General features: G+C 41.2%; 1 protein-coding gene across 2 annotated transcripts in view; it reads left to right on the top strand.

Moving 5' to 3' along the window:
• Positions 1–317: 317 nt before the first annotated feature.
• LOC146695882 (gamma-aminobutyric acid receptor subunit pi) overlaps positions 318–22,460 on the top strand; it is an 81,636-nt gene continuing 59,493 nt past the window's right edge. The window contains exons 1-3 of one of the 2 annotated variants that reach the window (XM_085478357.1): positions 318–603; positions 1,165–1,263; positions 17,919–18,008. In XM_085478357.1, coding sequence (XP_085334483.1) covers positions 17,956–18,008 — 53 coding nt within the window. In that variant the 5' untranslated portion in view covers positions 318–603; positions 1,165–1,263; positions 17,919–17,955. The remainder of the gene's footprint in view (positions 604–1,164; positions 1,264–17,918; positions 18,009–22,460) is intronic. The other variant, XM_085478356.1, reaches the window with a different exon arrangement.

The following is a 22,460-nucleotide window of genomic DNA, read 5'->3' as shown; positions in this document are numbered from 1 at the left end:
ACACACACTGACACTGTTATTGTCGCACGATTTCCTCAAAGTGCCACAACAGAAATAGAACTATATCTGAAATTGTGCATACAGTGTGCCAGTTCCATTTTTGGGCTATGATCTTTTTTCAACGATCTATAAATGCCTGGAGTTAATCTTGTGTCACGTCATAGCAAAAAAGCAAAACAAACAAACAAAAACCCCCACAAAGCATTCAGTGTTTTAGTTGAGCCATACAATATCGCCTCCCCTTCATACACTACATGAAGGGCAACGCACAGCCGACAGCATCACGACAGGTCTTCTGGGATTCATCTTGGGCATCTTTGGAGACTCCAAATCAGCTGCGAGTTCTTGGCGTGCGTCATTGCGCAGCAGCGCGTCCAGCCCATAGTTGGGAATCCGCTGACAGAGCACTACCAGTTGTTTGTGCGGGCATATGTACGCGCGGATCAGCAGGTGTTGTCTTTAAAAAAAAAAGAAAAGAAAGAAATCTGGATGGAAGTCGCTGTTACAGCAACGCCAGTCTGAGGGGAAACTCGACCATTGCGGACCCTTATTCCCAGGATGCGCGGACATGCGTGAAATGCTCGCGGCCATCGGCAGGTGCAGGTAAAGTTCGAGCTGAACAATTTTTGTGTTTCTTTTCCTTAAAATGTTGTGGTTTAAAAAAAAATAAATCTTTGTCTCGCCTGCATTTCGGGTGACGTCTCTTGTTTCGTTCCGTGCGTTTTTTCCCCTCACCAGCGCACCTCTGAATGGAGCGCGCCGAATAAAAGGCAGGCTGAGCACCAAAGTATGCTGACGATTTAAACTTTGATGTGCCGAGCGACCTCTTTACGCTCAGATGATATCTTAAACTATAAAGAAATTTCATCGATTCCACGCTTATCTCCATTTGTGTGTGAGTGTGTGTGTGCGCGCGTCTATATTCGTGCGCCTCTGGGCGTGTGTGCGTCTCCTTCCTAAATTCTGGCGCTTTAAATTAATTCCGTCTGTATGCGCTCCTGGTGCACCAGTGCGCAAAGGATTCTCTTCCTTGATGTGGATGAGGGTTGAGAGGTTAACAAGTTTTTGTTTAACCACACGAACCTCTTAATCGTTCATTGATTTTTTTTGTTTGTTTATTTACCCCCCTCCCCCCTTTAATTGTGTTCTGTTTTTTATTAATAGAACAAACTGTAATCAAGCTCAACAGCCAAATGAGTTGAAGTTATCACAGTGACAAGAAGGTGAAGGGCCAGAAACATGAATGAATAACAGACACCTCAGGTAATGTAACTGTGTCCTTAAATAAAGAGAGAGATGCTGGTAAATAGAAATGGTAAGAATTTATCAGCCACAGTGTACATCCATATCCCGGACGCACATTAGACACATCTTATCGAAAGGGGTGTCTAATTTGGCCAGTCCTTAGCCAACAGCCTTCTGTTAGACAGAAACACTTAAGCTGTCAAGTCAAAAAAAAAAAGAAAAAGAAAAAAGCTTCCAGCAATGATATGATTCCACTGCGATAAAAACTGTAATTAAAATCATGCTAATGCTCCATGAAGCCTTATGGTGAGTTTCCTCAAGTCCGCCTCTTAATTTCTCAAACTATATTTACCACAGTGATAATGCCTGTAATCAGAGGAACAAGCACAGATTGTACGGCACACTTAATTGGTATTTTTATTTATTTATTTTATTTTCTTTGTCTATAAACTGCCAGCTGCCTTTTAGATTCAGCACTCACGTTGAAGGCCGGCCATCACAGCAAGGCAGGGAAGGGAATGAGAGAGGAATGAGATTTACATAAACAGACTTGTGTAGAGATAATGGAAAGGCTCTCTGTTATCAACAAAACTCCAGAGCAGTGAAGTGGTATTTTCATTCCCTCTCAGATGGACAACTTGGATGATTTTTTTTTAAACTGCAGTCTCAAAACAGCAGTTTGAAGTGCTGGAGCTGATGTGCCTTATTGAGCATGTGACAGCAGGGTTTTTGTTTTCAGTTCTCTTTCTCTGTATTGATTTCCCCCGGCCTCTAGTTTTTTCTTTTACCTGATTATTGACTTCTTTCTGTGCTCTAGCAAGCTAAATGAGAGCATTACTGCAACTGGCGTGCTGTGATTCATCTCAATCATTTGGAGTACATCTCTCATACCAGGTGCAGACCCGATGATCCCATTTTTTCTTTTTTCCTCCTTTTTTTGGCACTGAATTCAAAGCAACACTTTAGATTTTCCAGGTTCATTTGCACCGCAGCTGTGGCACTCTCTGGTTCTCGTCTTATGGGAGTTTGCTTTGTGTCATCGTGTGTCATAAGTAATGTCATTAGTACTACAATAGACTTTCATGGCGTGCGTCACTCTGGTATTCTTGTGCTGTCACATTGTCTCGATGAGTCGTCAGATCAGTTGGTTTCTTTCCTTCAGGGTTTTCTTTGTCTACACTTGATAGAAACAGGAGTAAACACCAGAGGTGGGGTCTGGGTAGAGCAGAAGCTCTCCAGCACGCAGCACGTTTCAGTGGACTGTGACAGAGTCCAGCTCATTATTACTTGTTGGCATATCTTAGATTTAATCCATTGCTCTCTGTGCTCAACGTCAGCTGAAGGTTGTCTGCAGGTACCTGCATTCTGAAATATATTCTTTAAAACAGCTCATCCTTCAAATGAACTTTTAAACACTTATCTCAGGAGCCTGCTGTAAAAGAAGCACAAAAGACACGAGTTGATAGAGGATGTAGAATATACAATTTACTAAACACAACTGAGAGTCTTAAGTCTGATTTTAACTTTGAAGAAAAGATTTTTGTTTTTTAAAAAACAGCTCATACATTCTACCATCAGCATTAGGGATTATATTACCTACAGATGTACTTGATACAGTGTGGACAGTGGCTCTGTTTTAAATTGTGTACTCACATACTTTCAGCTCCTATTATGAGTGCATAAGTGCAGTCGCTCTATCAAGTACGACTACATGAAGTGCCTTAGGAGTACCAGGATGGTGTACTCACAATGGCAAAGAAATGAAGTGTGAAACACGCCCTCAGTGTTTGCTATATTGGTTATGTAGTGGAAAGGGAGGGGCCACCAACCAGTTTTTAGCCAGTGGAAGCAGTACGTGATTACTCGCTAGGTAGCTAATAGCTAGCACTGACATGTTTTTCAGGATTTGCAGACTAAAATCACACGTTCTGGTGTTTTCTATGTGTTAAATTGTCACTTTTTCTATTGATGGATTTACTATGTGCATTAGAGGCACCAGTGTCATCCATCCTCTCTCTGCTGCTTATCTGCTCAGTGCAGAAATCACAGATACTCTGCAGTAAGTGCTCACCTCACCACTATGATTAATCAGGCGGTGAAATTCATATGCAGTGTACTAATGAAAGTATGTACATATATGTATGGTCTTTGTGTACTAGTATATTGTGTTGAAAGTGGATGGTGTTCTTTTGAAAAACATCTTATTTAATTTTGTTTGTTTTAATTTTGTGAATGCAGGCAGAGGCGTTTGAAAGCTCTTCTTCTTTTCATCAGAAGAAAACATTTTGTATTTAATTTTATCTCAAAAGTTTAGTTCTGGGAAGGAAGTTTTATGAGTTTTTATAGTTAGATTTCAGTATTTCCAAATCAGTTCATATAGGTTTTTTTCATATAGCTTCATTGCTGGTTCTCTTTCCAAAAACACTTTTAGCAATACACACTCACCTCACATTTTATTAGGTACCCCTTGCTAGTGCTGGCTCGGACCCTCGTTAACCTTCAGTCACTAGTTGCTGGAGATTTGTTGGCTGCACATCCATGACATGACTCCCCCATCCCACCATGTCCCAAAGGTGCTCTATTGCATTGCATCTAGCAAATTTGGAGGTGATTTTAGGGCAGCGAACTCACTGTCATGTTCGAGAAACCAGTTTGAGATGATTTGAGCTTTGATATATGTGATACTCAGGTAGGCTGTGTCATATCAACAATGCTCAGCTGGACGTAAGGGCTTTAAAGTGTGCTAAGAAAATATCCCCCACACCATAACACCACCAGTAGCATATCAGAGCAGGCATTAGCAGCATTTTAGCTGTCCTTAGCTGACAGGAGTTGCACCTGGTGTGGTCTTCTGCTGCTTCAAAGTTTGATACAGTATGTTCTGCATTCAGAGAAGCTTTTCTGATTGTTGTTATTAAGTTACTTTTGCCTTCCTATGAACTTAAAGCAATCTGACCATTGTTCTGTGACCTCTGACATCAGCAAGGCTTTTTTGCTCATAAAACTGCCACACACGAGATATTTTCTCTTTTTCAGACCGTTCTCTGTACAACCTGGATCAGCATGTCTACTTGTTAAATGCACTGAGTTGATTCCATGTGATTAGTTGATCAGCTATTTGCATCAGTTGGATGGGTGTACATAATAAAGTAGTTGTTGAACGTATATTGAACAGCACTTTGTATTTTTTGAGTGTATAGCATGTTTTTGGTGAAGACCTCTATCATTAACGGTTGGATATCTCTCCACTTGTTCTGTTTATGGACTAAAGATGGTGTTACTCAGTCACTGGCTGGAAACCAAACTTAGCCTAACTGTTTATGAATACCTAATTGCTTATGCCCATGTATACGATTGGTGTACTACATTTTGGTTTCGTACTTATTCAAATATTCTTTTTCATTTTTTTTAATGATGATCATACAAGTTTAAACCACACATTATTTATCACGTTTTTGTTCAACATCAACTTCCATTTTTAATGACTTCATCGTCTCTTCCCACTCTTCCTCATCATCCACACCTCTGTCATCACTGCTGTATTTCCAAGCCTGCACATTTCTCTCCATAGTGTGTGTTTAAGCAGCAATGTTGCTAGCTCAGCCTAATAATAATGCAGATTTAAGGACACAAGAGACCTCTACTGTATGATGAGAAGTAGAAGTCAAAACTTCTAAACCTGCAGATGAAAGGGGGGAGGAGAAGCTTCCACCTGGATAAAGTCCAAAGTCCCTAATGTTTCTCTGCGACATTGCCTTTCTGCATTTGAAATAGACAGAGGAGAAAATGAGACTGAGGGAATATCTTTAAGGAGGTCAGAAGTCCCTTTTTATGTAATGAAAGATGTTAGTTAAATTGTGGTAGGCACCTTAAATAACCTACAGTGACAACATCACTAAGACACTTTGATGAGAGATGAAACTGTTCCACCACACAGTGAAATGTTTTATCACTCTGCTCCATCACTCAGACATTAGCGATTCTTTTAGAGCTATTTTTGTTTTAATGTACTTGTGGAATCTGATTTTAAAAAGTGAGGCTCTGAAAAACATGGAGCTGGAGTCTGTGTGAGGACAGCACACTCTTTATTAGACTTTTGTTTCTAGAGTCGTAACGTAAGAGCTTGACGTGCCCAGCACATTGGATTCATGTTGGAGCAGTTTTACATACATTTGACTTTAAATGTTCTCTTTTTTGCACCTAATCTTATGTATCATCTTGAAAGCTGTTGTTGTAGAGATAAAGCAGAAGTCCTTGATCTCTAGGGTACTGCCTATTGGCAACTTAAGGTGCTCTTAAGCTGCCAAATTCATGAAGATTTTTGACCTTTTTGTATTTCTTAGCAAATATATGTATGGTTATTGCAGGTTGAGATGTATATCTGTCTGAACCTGTGATGAACTTTGCAGTTTGGGCATTTTGTCCTGCTTTTTTCAGCAGCGACTCATACTGAAATGAAAAATGTGCCTGGCTATAACCTTCTCTGCAGCTTCTGTGAACTTGTCTTCTAAAAACTTGGTTTGTTTTCTTCTGGTACATTGCTATTCCTGCATGAACCCCAACTTGCTCTGTCATATGAAATTGCAAAGCAGGTGCTGTACCCAGGTGCTTAAGCAGGTCTGAGATTTATAAAACACATGTGCTTAAGCTACAAATGGGATTCTTGGAAAATGCATAAGCATGTATTTTATTTTTAATGTGTCTTAATAAATAGCTAGAGGAGCAAGTGTGATTGTATATTGGAAATTATTACAAATTTCCTACAACCCTGGTTTCAAAAATGTTGGGACGCTGTGCAAAATGTATATAAAACATTGACTTTTATTGATTTCTATGTGTAATTAGCATTGACAGGTGTAATGAATTGAGTTATTTGGATACATGTCAACACATAAAACAGCCAGTGACAAAAAAGGAGCATAAACACAGCATGACTTTTTAATTTTATAACCCTGTACGGTACACATACTCTCCATCATTTTTTAGGGGAATGAAATCAAGTTATTTTTTCAGAATTTTTATACTGGTTACTGCACTGTGTAAAATAAAATGGAGAATAAGGAAATATATATCCATGTAACTTAACATAGCCCACGACTTTATTTTTACTGTGTATATTGGTCTTTTTATAGGAAAAGAGTCTGAATCGTCATAGTAAAAAGGTACATGGCTACATTGTTTATTGTCTTTGGACTTAGCAACCCCCTTGATAACCAGTAACCAGTCAAGTTTTATAATAGTTACTTCAAATGCTTAGTGTCTTTGCCCCAGAAACGGTTTTCAAAGCTCATAAAGAGGTCACAATCCTGCTGTTCTTGACCAAAGTTAAACAAGACATTACAGCTTCCCTGTCAACAGCTTGTCCCACCAGAGCACTAAAGAAATACCGTGCTAATTAATGTTGTAGATGCAGTAATGAGTAGAAATGCCTGTCACCACACAGTTAAAGTTGTACATTCATGACCCTGACCTTAACCCTAACCCAGTCCACTGATGCAGTGAACAACCAGTAAAATGTATTTTATTAAATGAATTGTTGGTAAGTTTCCTCAATAATGTGAAGAGCACTGCAAGAATTAAAAAGTGGGATTTCCTATATAGAGCAGTGCGCTATGAAAAGTTTGACATGTGACAGTAAAAATCAGTCGTATCAGTTCTTCTCACTGTCTCCTACTAAAGCACAGAAGTGATTTTAATACGCTTGCTGCTGTGCTTAGCTTTTTGTATAGTTGTCATGCTCACTACATTTCAGAAAGCTTTTAGATCATCAAGTACACTTCAATACATCCTAAATCAACTTATTGAGCTTTCAGTCATTATAGTCCCAACCTAGAAACTGCCGTCTGCTGCGCTGCCTTCCTCTTTTTTGAAGAACTTTCTGTGGGTGTCTTGAAGTGTGATACACATACAATAAACACAATAAACACAAAGCCTGCTCACATCCTAATAATGGCACTGTACCAAAATTGGCTATTCACATAGAGAGTGCTTGCAGAACGGTCCACAGTGAATAAGAGTGAGTAATCAGTTTGCCGTTTAAAGATATCTGATAGGATAGACTACCTTGTTGGCGTAGATTTTTAATTCTCAACCAACACCATCACGTGCTTCACACACTTATAGTTAAGTTTTGTGAGCCAGCTTTCTTGTTTTGATGCACGTGTAGCATTTGCTCCATCCACAGTGAACAAGAAAGTGACGACTAGTTAGTGCAACATTATTTATACCAGTTAGTGACTCTTTTATACTCTTGCAACTTTGATATTTATTGCAATTTAGTGCAACAACGAGGTGAAGCAAAATGTAAAATTAGAAGAAGCAACACTGCCATGATTCACTAAATCACAGCTTTGAAGGATATAAATGTGAATAACTGGAGGAAGAGGAGAATTCGATATAGACTAACCGCTTGGAGGCCACAAAGGTTGACATGCTATTGACTCATTCACTATGCCTGGAATAAGTACCTTGAAGAGCAACAAAGGAGAGAAAACCCTTGAATTAGATAAAGTGACTCAGTTCTGCCTGACTTATCTTCTTTATTTGCTGCTGCCCTTTTCAAGTCGGCTCAAAATCAAATTGCAAACAGTCGGAGTCAGAGATGAAAGACAGGCATCACTTTGGGAAGCTGTTACCCATCATCCCACGTTAGGGTATCCTTTTTGTAGTGACTGAGTTAAGGCCGATGTCAGACCAGTCTGACGGACAAACAGGCTGAAGAATTGCCATAACTGATTTGAGATGTGGGGCCAGGTCTACCTAACTTAAGACATCAAGAACTCATTGTCTTGTCTCTTAAAATAACAGGTAGGGAGATCTTTAGTACTTAAAGTGGCAGCCCTGTATGTTCACAGTTCCACATCTGTATGTGTTTTGGTACGAGGTTTTGTACTGTGTTGTTGCTGTGAAATAAGACTACAAACAGCCTGTCTGACAGTGTTGTGTCATTTGTTTACATTTGCCCAAAGATAAAAAAGTTATCCCCAGACAGTGACAGATGAGTCCAAATACACCTGCTGAGAAAACCAAAACAAATCATTCTGCAGTCTTATCATTTTCTGTCTGACCCAATACTTCTCCTCACTGGGTAAGTGTGTGTGTAGAGCCACAGACAAAGTAAATCTCAGAAACATTTCATGATACACAAGTATAAACATTTGACATGACTGCTGTCGAAAATCTGACATTCATTTATTGTAATTCTTAAATCTGTTCTGGTAATAGGGAATGATCCTCATATTGTTAGATGATTAGAAATGATGTCATTACATTAAACCACAGTCATTTCTACAGCAAAAAAGCTATTTTGTAACATTTTTAAATCTTTTATATAATAATGTGATTATCCTTTTATTGTAAGCTGAAATATTCAAAACCTCCAAGGCACTCTCTTTTCATATATATTTAAAATGCCTTTATTCTCATGACATAACTATATTTAACCTATAAGTCCAACGTGTTCATCCGAAGCCTTCATCAGGGACAAGACAGGCGTCCATGAACATATTGAATTCTTTTCTATAGGTGTTTCACCAATAGAGGTAAATCCACCTTCAACTTCCACACAGGATGTGAGGGTTTTTTTTTTTGTTTTGTTTTTTACCAGTAAAGGGTCTTTATAAACAGGGGTGCACATAAGTGGTCATTCGCTGTCAAAATAAAAGACGCGTACCAGATAAGAAGTTGCAACGTTTGTGTACATATAGAGTGGGATTTTCACGGCATATTCTGCACCACAACTCTGTGCATTCATCATTTGTTTGAAGCCAGCTCACCTCCTGCAACCTCTTTTCCGAGAATACGCACTTCTTTTGCGGTTCGGACTCCTTCTGACATTTCTTTGAAGGTGGAGGAACACCAAGTAATTGCTTAAAGGAGCTTGCTTCTTCGACACCTTTAAGAGTTCTAAACAAATGTCTGTCCTCCTCCAGAAAAGCTTATGTACGCAAAAGTGTGTTGCAACTTCTTATCTGGTCTTTTATTTTGACAGCAAATGTGCACCTTATGTGCACCCCTGTTTATAAAGGTCATTTCTACTGTAGGCCCTTTACCTTACAAGGTCATCACCTGTTGTTGTTGTTTGGTTATTTAAAGAAATGAAATGTGAATGAATTGAATTAAAACGCCACCAGCAAGAGGACTCGTCCACAAACCTGGACAAATTCAGTCAAAATCAGACAAGAAAATGATTTCATTTACTGACCTATAATTTATAAATCCAAATTTCTTCCCTTTGGCTAAAGCTCTTTTGTATTTCTTTGTAGTCAGGGCTGGACTGGTAATCTGGCATTTTCAAGATGTAACGACGCACTTTGGGGCAATGAGCCGTCTTGAAGGGCTTCTGTACAAGCACTTACAGCGGCCCATTTTAATTACTGACACTGGATTACCCAAATCAGACCTCTTAACTCAACCGCCCGCACCTTTTGGAAAAAGTTTAGTGAGGAAGAAGTGGCTAAAAGGTGGAGCTGAAAAGCTGAGAGAAAACAATAAAAAACAAACTAATAATAGAATCCTCTCAAATTAGCTGACACGTTAACTGTCGGTGCTGCTGCACCAACAGTAGCACCAGCATCCAGAGGTGGGAAGTAAGTACAAATGCTTTGTTACTGTACTTAAGTAGAATTTTCAGCTATCTGTACTTTACTTATTTTTTATGTTTCTTCACGACATAACGTTTCAACAACATTTCTATCATCTCAACAAACATCAGCACACACACAAACCCATCGTGTGTAGTTACAGCTGCTGTGTTACTCAGGCAGAGAAACAAAAGAGAGGTAACTGCACTCAGAGATGGAGAAAGACAGGACAGGAAAGGAAGAAGAGAGGTTAAATTTAAAGGTAATGACTGCTCAGTGATACCTGATAAACTGCAGATTTAAATGTGTGATGTCATAATTTATATAAATACATTTTTGTGTCATATTAATATAGCAGAAGGTCCAGTTACCTGTGCATAAAAATGGATGGTAGAATTGTCCTTCAGGGAGCTACTTTTTACTTTGAGTGCATTTCAGAGCCTGTACTTTTTCACTTTTACTTTTTTTTTTTTTTTCTTTTTTTTTTTTCTAAATGACATCAGAAACAGCAGTATGCGACATTACGTGATGGCAGAGCTTCAGTTCATCCTTTGTCTTTTTTTTTTTTTTTTTTTTTTTTTTTAATAAATAGGACAGGGGGAATGAATGAGAGAAAGAGGGGGAGAGAAAGAAAGAAAACCAAAGGGGAGAAGAGACGGTGAGAAGGGGGGGGGAAGAGAGAGAAAAAAAAAAAGAACTCCTGGGTCACCTGTATGGAGAAAAAAAAAACAAACAAACAAAAAAAACAAACAGAGGAGACAGCAAACAACAAAGAGCAACATAATAATAGAGAAAACAAAGCACCATCACAATAAACTAGCTAGTCATAGATATCAATATTTACTAAATAATAAACGATATTGTGCAGCACGCAAGATAGACAGCGCACAGTGTGCTTTGAGGCAGCAGCCAAGAAAGCTTTAGTCCGCGTCTGTGAATACCCATGTGTGCATACCTGTGTGGATCAGCATGCTTGCATTCCAAAGGTTTCTCCATGTAATGATCTGCTAGGGAGTGTGGGGGGGCCACAGCCCCGTCCTCCAGGGTGTGAAGCGGGTATGGAGGAGATCAAAACTCCAGACATCCAGAGGCCCCCAGAACACAAGAGACCATGGAAGACCAACAGAGGGGCAGCCGCGCCACTGTTCCAGTAAGAGCTGAGGAGAGTCCCAGGTGAGGGCTCGCCCAGCAGTCGCGGAGCAGAAGTCAGGGGGAGGTACAGTGACGCGCCCGTGAGCTCCGCCGGCCCCCAGCTGTGCCTGAGTGACCGAGCCCCAGGCCGAGAGGCCGGGGGCACCCCACCTCCAAAGGGGCCCGAGCGAGCCCCAGGCCCCAGGCCCCGACAAGCGGCCGCCAAGGAGTGAGCCGGTGTGTACCCGGACGCCCACCCCCAGACACAAAGAACCACCAACACACCGACACCTGAGGGAGTCCGCCACCGGCAGGGGAAGTGGTGGTGGGTGGAGATAGGCCTCCAAACCTTGGAGGGCCTGAGGTGTCCCCAGAGAGGTGGCGTCTGATACCCAACCTGACATATAGACACAGACATACAGGCACACACAGATACAAACATCCATTCCCACCCTCATGCTCTCATGCACTCACTCCACACTCAACCAACGTGGAGACAGACATAAAGAGACGCTGTACACACAATCACACTCCCCAAGCGTACTCTACAAACCGGGTCTAGGTACCCTTGCCCCTGGAGGGGGGAATTGCACCCAGACCCAGGTGGTGTTACCCTTTTCCCTGCGGTGGGGAGAGGCAGACCACCCCGACTCCGCAGCAGCAGGGAGGCCCCACACCCCAGACCGCAGTCGGACGGCCAACTCCTCCTACTAGCCCTCCCGCTCCAGCAGGCCGCAGAGAATGGGGGTGGGAGAAGACTCCAAACCTCCCTCCACCCGCTCATTGTAGTGTTGATGCATATGTGTTCTAAGGTGCAATTAAAACCCAGGAGGGCATGGAGTTACCCGCCAAGGAGCAGCAGGTAAGCGCATAGTCCCTCCTGCTAGCCCTCAATGACTAAGTGTATTTAAAATTGAGAGGTGGGCAACGACGTCAGGGGTGAGGTATACACCCTGATGGTAATTTGGACTCCGTGATTGTGCCCACCCCCAAGATCCTATATGTATGTGTAATGAGAGTGTGAATAATGTGAATGTCTAAGTTGTGGGATAAAATTGAGGCAGAGGCAGCCAGAAGGGGACGGGGGGGGGGGGGGGGGGGGGGGTAGCCTCCTCTGCACCCTGGTGACATACCCCCACTCCAAGGCCCTGCATGTGTGGGTGGCTGTGGAGGAGCGGGAAGAGGGAGGCAGCTGGAGATGGGGAGGGAAGGAAGGGAGGGGCAGGTAACCCCTCCCTGGGGCCAGCTCCCCCGCTGACCCCAGTAGGCACTCCCACCCTTCGCGACCCGCCAGGGAAGGGGGGCCCAGGCCCATCAGTGCAGTAGCGCCCTCTGGCTCCACAGAGCCCTGGACAGTCCACCCAACCCCACCACAGAGAAAACTGCACCCACCCCACCATCCACACATCTTCCAGACTACATAAGACGGTAAACGCCCAGGCTGAGATCTTCCTCCACCTCTCCTGTATCCCCCCCTCCTGCAGAGAGTTCCTAAAGAGAAGAAAGCTCCTGCAAGATGTGACCATCCCCCCCACCAGTTGAAGAGCCCCCCAGGCGGCTCGACGCACCGGCGGCACCCTGCTCCAGGGCCGGGCCCCCATGCACCCACCCGCCCACAACCCCGGCAACACACCAACCAGGACCCAAGCCCCCGAGGCCCGGCCCGGGCCCCAGCCCAGAGACGGAGCGCCCCCATAACCTCACGCCCATCCTGGACCCACCCAGGGGCAGCCAGGTTGCCAGGTCAGTAACCCACGTCCGTCAGCACAGACCCTCCCCTAGCCCCGCTGCACGCAGCCGCGAGGAAACAGTCACCTGAGAGCCAACAGAGCCCCCAACCGGACGTGACCGCTACCCCGGGTTGAGCCCCCCAAGGAAGATGCCTCCGGGGAACCCCCCGACGCCCTAAGCCTGTCCCTACCCCCTCACCAATCACAACAGTGAAGGCGGGACCAAACTATGACCCCCCACCCCCACTAGGTGATGGAGCTGATAAAAGGGGCCCAGAGCAATTGATCTAATGTGGTGGCAGAGGCTGTGTCAAGACTAATGTAATCTAATAGATAATTTCTATATTGGTTAGAATTAAGATTATTTTTATTTTTCCAGTTCATGAGGACTGTTTTCTTGGCTATGCATAGGGCAGTGAAGATCATATGGGCTATATTCTTTTCTGAAGTGACATTATCTAAGCTGCCCAGTAGACACACTAAGGGGGAAGTTGGAATGTTACATTTCAGACACTTTGATAAGTCTTCACATATCTCGCGCCAAAACTTTTGCACTGGTGGACAGAACCAAAGAGCGTGGATGTAATTGTCTGGTGTATTGCCTTGACAGTGTGAGCAGTTGTTGGAAGATGTAAAGCCCATCTTGAACATCCGATGACCTGTATAGTGCACTCTATGAAGTATTTTGTATTGTATTAATTGCAGACTGGGATTTTTAATTAATTTAAAAGTTTTTAAGCAAATCTGAGACCAGAAGTTTTGGTCTAGGTTGACTGATAAATCTGCTTCCCACTTTGCAGTAGGAAGGGATATTGATTCATCTAATTTAGAAAGTGTTCTGTATATTTTAGATAATAATTTGGGGGATTTAAGAGTAAGAAAATGTGCCGCACTTAGTGGTGTTTGTAATTCAACTTGACTGAGGTTAAATTTCTTTTTTACTATGGATTTAATTTGTTGATATTCTAAAAACCTTGTCTTGTTGATCCCATATTGTTCAACTAGTCTGTCAAATGGAATAAATTCTGTTCCCTCTAATATATGTTCTAAGTATTTAATTCCTTTACAACTCCATTCTGGGAAATTAATCATATTATTGTTTTGTAATATGTCAGGGTTATTCCAGATAGGTGTACGTTTGCATGGGATTAATGAAGACTCCGTTATTTTTAGAAACTCCCACCATGCTGTTAGAGAAAAGCTGATGTTGATACTTTTAAAGCATTCATGTCTTTTGATGTTTGAGCTAATAAATGGTAGGTCTGAAATCTCTAGATCCTTGCATAGTGCCTGTTCAACATCTAGCCAGGGCTCAACTAAGAAGGTATGTTTTAACCATTCTGAGATGAACTGAAGCCTGTTGGCTAAGAAGTATTGGTGAAAATTAGGCAGATCTAATCCTCCTCTATCCTTGGTTCTTTGTAGCGTTTTTAAGCTAATACGCGGGGGTTTATCTTTCCAAAGGAATTTGGAAATATATGAATCCAGAGATCTGAACCAATCTTGTGATGGTTTGTTAGGGATCATCAAAAATAAGTAATTTATTTTTGGCAAGATCATCATTTTTATAGTGGCGACCCTTCCCATGAGTGATATGGGTAAAGATTTCCATCTAGTCAGATCGCCTTCTACTTTCTTTAGAAGTGGGATGTGGTTTAATTTAGTTAAGTCTGAAAGCTTAGGAGAGACATTAATACCTAAATATTTAATATTTCCGGATTGCAGTGGGGCAGAGGAAGAATTATGGAAGGAGCAGTTAATGGGGAGAACTGTAGATTTTGGCCAGTTAATTGAATAATCTGAAACTCTTGAAAACCAGTTTATTAAAGTAATTACCTCAGAGAGGTTTTCACTTTTACTTGAGTAAAGAAATTGATCAACACTTTTACTGGATTTTTTTAACACACGTATCTGTACTTGTATCCTTTCCAAAGAGTACATCAAATGGAAGCGCTTCTTAAAACAACTTGAAGTGATCCTCTTTTGAAACAGTCCTATTTTTATAGAGTTCACTGCAAACAGGTTTCAAATAGGTATTCCTGGTTGGCTGAATAGCTTTCCAGGGTACAGTAAAGTACTCTAAGGTACAGGCTGAACTGCTGTCAGGTGAGTGGGTATAATTTTGTATTTCAGTCTTCTATTATGTTGAAATTACTCTCCCACTAAGTCCACAAACTCTAATGGGCAGTAACTTAGTTTGATTTGCAGTAATGTATATATTGTTTATTGCTGTGTAACAGTACACTGGTCCAAAACCGAGACACTCATATATCTACGTATTATTTTTCTTTTAGCATAAATAAAAACTGAAATGATTTGACTTTATTATTATTGAATGGTGTTTCATAACTACCACATATAGAAAAAAAATCATTACATTAAAATAATTGGTAAATTAAGATAATGTTTAACCTACTAATATATGGGAGAGAGAGAGAGATAGACCAGAACAGAATGTGATAATTTAGCCCTTAAGCCATGACACATGCATAACATATAACTATAAAATATGAAAACCAGCTCGAGGCAGATGGCTATCCCTCCCTGAGCCCTGTTTTACCAGAGATCTCTTACCTTGAAAAGAAGTTCTTCTTTCCTACCCTCCCTTCATAATGCTTGCTCATAGGGGATCATTTGGTTTTTTCTGTAATATTGTACTGCACTGGTGCTCTGTAAATAAATACAACCAAGACATCAAAAATATATCTGCAGACAGTAACAGACGAATCCAGCTACTCTACACCTGGTGACAAAACAAAAACAAGTGATTCTACTATTTAATCTTTTACTTTATGACCCTATTGTGTATATTTCTGTGTATTTATTGTTCATCTGCGATAGAACTTGGATAAATGGCAGTCTGTCAGAATCAGAAACCAAAAAACATTGAATGCTGAACGGGAATAGTAGGGGATAGGTGTAAAAAGCACCTTTACAGTTCTGGACTGGAAATAGGGGGAAAGTTAACAGAATTTTTCTGTCATTTTTTTGTTCTTTAATAGAAAAAATGTTTTAATCATAAATATACTTTGATTGGTATGCAATTATGTTTTTCAACAAATTGATGCATTCTCATGAACTTCGAGTTAATCCATTAAAAATACACAGGAGCAGCACCGGTTTGTCCCGTCATCTTGAATACAGATGGACTGCCATTCTGTGTGTGTGTGGCTAGAGATAGTCTGCATATGAAGTACACCTCATGTTACACATGAAAATGTGCATAAACATAATTACACACAATATTATTCTATTTTTTTCATATTTATATCCTGTTCATAGCCTGTACATAGCTTGTGCTCACAGCCTGTACATACTTATAGTTATAGCATATTCATAACATACTTCATACCGTGTACATATTACATACCGTAATCGACCCATTTCTGTAATATACTTACATATCTATATTATTGCTAATATATATTGTAATATATCTATATCACTAAAGCACTTCTGGATGGATGCAAACTGCATTTCGTTGCCCTGTACCTGTGACATGTGCAATGACAATAAAGTTGAATTCTATTCTATTCTATGCTATTACTCATTGTCAGCAAATTAGATATGTTTTCACACAGCTGACAATAAGCTGGTTAAACAACAACAGCTGGTTATAAGCTATTATTATGCCAGCTAATGGCTGAGAAGCAGCTTGAATATATTTTCACATCATATGAGACTTTATTCGATAAGAGTTCAACAATACTCGATCCACTTCCAAGAAGGTTTCACGAACAGCAGCTAACAGTTGCTAACAGCAACAAAAACAGCAGCTCTTACCAACAGAAAAGTTCACGGGTATCAGACAGAAGTGAGCTTCACTGACTCGTTGACTCGTATTGAACTTTCACAAAGTTTTACAGCTTCCTCCTGAATAAATAAATGTGAACAGATAAAAACGTTGGACAACGCGCTTTTAGTCATTTTAAAGCAAAAATCGAACTTGTTTTAATCATCACAATGACAATCAAATCTCAGTTTAATATTGCAAGATAGTTTAACTGCGTGCAAAGACAAGAAAGAAGATTTAAGTTCTAAAAATATATGTATGCCCACTTCAGAGCACATGCATTTTTACATCAACAGACCAGACTTATGTATGAGTCATAATGGAAAGAAGTGAGAGAGAATTTTAAACTTCACTGCATTTCTGTCAGCTTCAGTCGTGTCATCGAGAGCAGAGACAGGAAGTCGGCCATACTGTGTCTTCACCATTCTTTCTGCATTTATGACCAAAATGGCTGAATAAGTACACATGTCCTCAGTGTCACTATGTGCGCAGAGAATAGGAGAAACCTAGTCCTCAATAATGTATCTCTGGATTCCCAGTTTCATATATTCATGTAGTATTCCCTTACTGTGTATGCATTATACATGTTTCACTGTAAAGCCTGTTGGGATTGAGGCATTTCTTACCTGCTTTAGAACTGTGTACCCTCTGCTATGCAATCCCTTACCTAAAAATGTAATGTTACCATCAACAGGATTTACTGTAGTTCAAGCTTGGACCAAAGTAAAGACACTTTTAACACCATAGCCACAGAAGTTTGCTTTCAACTTTACATTAAATATTTCCTTAGACCAACTTGCCATCTATGGCACGTTGGGTCTCGGTTTTTTCTGGTCTCTGAAGGGTTTCTGTGCGCTTTTATCTTAAAAGAGAGAGAGAGGGAGTGCAGGAGGATATAAGAAATGAGAGGACATTGGAAATTGCTTTATTACTTTTCACCCAAGCTCAGTGCCAGACTTGGAGGTGAGGTGAAATCATTAACAGGAGGCCATTATGCTGCCAAGAGAATATCCCTAAGGCAGACCAGCACAGTCATTCACTACTGTGTGATTTAGAAATACATCAGGAAAGAGTGTCTTACATTTCAGTGTTTGAGGGAATCTATTAAAGATAACCAAGTGGCACAGAGAAACCACCGTTACCTGGGTGATAAAAATCATGTGAGTAAAGAGAAAATATGTATTTTTGGAACCTCAGACTTTAAACACTTGGAACAGGAAAAAGGGGCCACACATGTGCCCCTCTGTGCTGCCTGCCAGCTGGAAAGCAAAGCTCCAGAAGTCACTGATCCTGCGCAAGTCCTGCCCTGCATCCTCGTTGAAATGCATAAAACTGTTTGGTCTTCAAAGCACAGCACAATCTATATTTCCTGACTGCTATCATTACTTGCATCCCATTAAACGGCATGTTATTCTCCATTGTGTGCCCCTTTTCCAGATAAACTCCACTTGGCATCTTCACTCCTCCAGCAGCCATGGCTCTCTCTGTATCTGGAGGAACCGTGTTCACTGTACTCCTCATTAGCAGGTAAGAAAGGACAACCACTGGGATCTACAGCCGCAAAGTCATCAGCCATGTCAGATTCTAATTTCTAACAACACCAAAGCTTTGTAGTCAATGAGCTCAGGAGGAGATACTTAGTCGCATCATTTTTGTGTAAACCATCAATACTCAATAACAACTCTTCATGCATCAGGCAAAAAGCATTGAAACTCCATGCCTACACTGATGACACTGCTGAGCAGAATCGATGAGGCAGCATCCAGCACCACATGGATGCAATTGGTGTTAAAATCCCTGCAGAGGTCGTATGGTGAGAATGATGGGATGCTTTGGTGCACATTTGTATGCTGTTGGGAACCAAAGCCTCTGCTCTTCTTGCAGTTTATTCTCAAATTATAGAGTGCACTATGCACATTCTAGATAAGACAAACCCTCTGGCTCATACTGAAAACAGCTATAAGATATGCTCTGTATAGTGCAGCACTTCTTTTCACAAAAAGCTATGGGATTTTTGTGTTGTGGCAGGTTCCTGCCACCTAAGGGCCTCATTTATTAAGCACTTCTAAAATATACATTTATATTAAAAATATAAGTCTGCTCAAAAGTCATAAATGGTGCACACAAAAGAAAATAAATCAGCTTTATACTATAAGAACACGAAGGCACTTTTCACTTTAGAAATCCCAGTATACCTGGAAGTGAAGTCCAGCTTTCTACATAACCTATCTAACCATAAAGAGCCAATGACAAGCCTATGTCATAGACTGTATATAAAAGATTTTTTTTTTTTTTTGATTTTGATTTTATTGACTTGACTATGCTGAAATCACTGACTGGATTTGGATTGTTAGCATACTATGTTTATTTATTTGTGTATTTGTAAGAGTAGTCAAAGTGCTAAGTTATAAGCTAATGCTAGTGTAAGCTAATGCTAGCAAACAAACTTCTTTTTAATAAGGTACTATGAGCTCTGCATAGGGTTGCCAACCGTCCCTTAAAAAACGGAATCGTCCCGTATTTCGAAACAAAAGTACACGTCTCGTATTGAGCTAATAAGGGACGCACTTTGTCCCGTAATACAGTGAGAATCAAAAGTAGTCTATAACTTTTAATGGAATTAACGCTTTGTTGGAAAACATAATTCCCAGCCCCTCTCCTGCTTTGTGACCAATGAGCTGACAGCACACTTATGACAATTCGAGTATGACAATTCAGATTATCTCATTGGTCGAGGAAAGGTCGCTTGCGGAGAAAATACCGGAAGACAACAGATGACCACAACAACAAGCATGGCCAACAGGGAAACAAACGCCGACACTGCGGTGCACGTCTCGGATGACAGTACACCTAAAGCTGGGCAAACACTGCGATTTTTTTCAGTCACGTTATTCAGCTCTTGCTCAAACTGCACGATTGACTCGCAGGGATTAGAAGTTTGCAGGTCACGATGCAGGGTCTCACACTATACGGCCCGATGCTCTGATGCGACCTGAGTGCTCACACTGTGCCAACATAACATGAAGGTTATAACAGAAAATCTGTCGCTCGCTCCGTCTTTCACTCACACAGACACACCACCATCAACTTTGCTAAATTGCTAATGAAAAACATGATCAGGCAGCTGTGATTAGGGTTGCCAACTCCCTGAAAAATAAATAAGGGACACCTCGTGGCCAGGGCCGGGCAACCCAGTTGTCTTCACCCTTCCCAGTGTGGTAGCTCTTTTTTTGTGTGTGAAATTATTTTTTAACCATTTGACTTGAACTTGATTTAAGCAGATGCATATTCTTTGTGATATGACCATATGGGAAACAAATGATCATTTAGCCATTTATTTTTAGCTCACAATGACAACATTAACACAGTAAAACAGGTCTCTTTCTTAAACAGAAGCCAGTCATGCTTAACTTTTGAGAATATAAGTAAATCTTTCTTTAAAAGAACTCTGTCCTGCTTAACTTAAAATTATATAAATTAATAGAAAGCAATAGAACGAAAAACATTCTTGTGCACATTTAGTGCATTTAGTACAATTGGCTTCAGTTGAGGTATTATTTCAGCTTTTCTAATGCTAATCAGCTGCTCCTGTTTGTAAACCCACTTGTTCCCATGATTACGCATCTTAACTCATCATCATTATTCATCTATGTATTACTTTTATGTATTAGTGATCTATTTGTTGTAATCATCTATCCTTGCAGTTGTTTATTACACAAAATAAATTATATTATTACACTTCTGGCCACATAGCCCTGATATTCACTGCACATGCCCATATTAACCTTAACCAGAGGGTTTAAAAAAAACAAACCAGTGTTTACATACCATATCTGCTTCTGCCGTGGCCTGGCGGACAAAAAATTGGTAAAGGGTTCCCCGAGCTTTCATGCCCCTCATGTTCTTCATGTGCCCACCAATAGAAGCATGCCTATGGAAAAAGTGCGCCGGCACACAGTGCAGTGCGCTTTATAGTGCACTTTTCCAGCCAGGTGTTTTCCTTTTCCCATTCCTCCCTGTACTTTTGCAGCCTTTTTTTTCTTTCTCTGAGCGAACAAACATTGCTGCTCTAATGCTGGGCTCACACTGTGCGATTTTTGGCCCATTTTGAGCCGATTTTTGAGTCGTGCGACCGATTTGGTGATCAGCCCGATTTTGGCCTTCATCGTGCGTCGTGTAGTATACGTGGGGTAACGAGAAGCGATTAACACCTCACGATCAGCTCCCGATCATCAATCGCTCGTGAGGGTGTCACCGCAGCTGCTCACGCGCAAACACGTAAACGTCGGTGAAAAAGACGTTGCAGCACAGCTGTGCAGCGTGTGATCTGGACACAAGCGATGGAGGCACAACTTGTAGAACTTTGGAAAGCTCATCCGAGCCTTTTCCATGTGGCATCACAAAATTATCACGACCACAACAACCGTGAAAATAGTTGGATTTACATTGCTGCTCAATCACAGCTGCCTGATCAATGTTTTTCATTAGCAATTTAGCAAAGTTGATGTGGTGGTGTGTCTGTGTGAGTGAAAGACAGAGAGAGCGAGCGACAGATTTTCTGTTATAACCTTCATTTTATGGACGCACAGTGTGTCGTCCGAGACTTGCACCGCAGTGTCGGCGTTTGTTTCCCTGTTGGCCATGCTTGTTGTTGTGGTCATCGGTTGTCTTCCGGTATTTTCTCCGTAAGCGACCTTTCCTCAACCAATGAGATGAGCGGTAATCTGACTTGTCATACTCGAATTGTCATAAGTGTGCTGTCAGCGCATTGGTCACAAAGCAGGAGAGGGGCTGGGAATTATGTTTTCAAACAAAGTGTTAATTCCATTAACATTTATAGACTACTTTTGATTCTCACTGTATTACGGGACAAAGTGCGTCCCTTATTAGCTCAATACGGGACGTGTACTTTTGTTTCTAAATACGGGACGATTCCGTTTTTTAAGGGACGGTTGGCAACCCTAGCTGTGATTGAGCAGCAGTGTAAATCCAACTATTTTCACGGTTGTTGTGGTCGTGATAATTTTGTGATGCCACATCGAAAAGGCTCGGATGAGCTTTCCAAAGTTCTACAAGTGCCTCCATCACTTGTGTCCAGATCACACGCTGCACAGCCGTGCTGCGCCGTCTTTTTCACCGATGTTTACGTGTTTGCGCATGAGCAGTGTGAGCGGCTGTGGTGAGACCCTCACGAGCGATTGATGATTGGGAGCTGATCGTGAGGTGTTAATCGCTTCTCGTTACCCCACGTATACTACACGATGCACGATGAAGGCCAAAATCGGGCCGATCACCAAATCGGTCGCACGACTCAAAAATCGGCTCAAAATGGGCCAAAAATCGCACAGTGTAAGCCCAGCGTTAGAGCAGCAATGTTTGTTCCCCTCAGAGAAAGAAAAGAAAAAAGGCTGCAAAAGTACAGGGAGGACTGGGAAAAGGAAAACACCTGGCTGGGAAAGTGCACGATAACACCTATAAAGCGCACTGCACTGTGTGCCGGCGCACTTTTTCCATAGGCATGCTTCTAGTGGTGGGCACAAGAAGAACATGAGGGGCGTGAAAGCTCGGGGAACCCTTTACCAATTTTTTGTCCACCAGGCCACGGCAGAAGCAGATATGGTATGTAAACACTGGTTTGTTGTTTAAACCCTCTGGTTAAGGTTAATATGGGCATGTGCAGTGAATATCAGCGCTATGTGGCCAGAAGTGTGATAATATCATTTATTTTGTGTAATAAACAACTGCAAGGATAGATGATTACAACAAATAGATGACTAATACATAAAAGTAATACATAGATGAATAATGATGATGAGTTAAGATGCGTAATTATGGGAACAAGCGGGTTTACAAACAGGAGCAGCTGATTAGCATTAGAAAAGCTGAAATAAAACCTCAACTGAAGCCAATTGTACTAAATGCACTAAATGTGCACTGTTACAAGAATATTTTTCGTTCTATTGCTTTCTATTAATTTAT

The sequence above is a fragment of the Copadichromis virginalis genome, linkage group LG13 (genome assembly GCF_057382275.1).
Source record: "Copadichromis virginalis isolate Kocher_CV1m ecotype Utaka linkage group LG13, C_Virginalis_male_GT1.1, whole genome shotgun sequence".
NCBI lineage: Eukaryota > Metazoa > Chordata > Actinopteri > Cichliformes > Cichlidae > Copadichromis > Copadichromis virginalis.
This window is presented reverse-complemented; position numbering and strand designations above follow the sequence as displayed.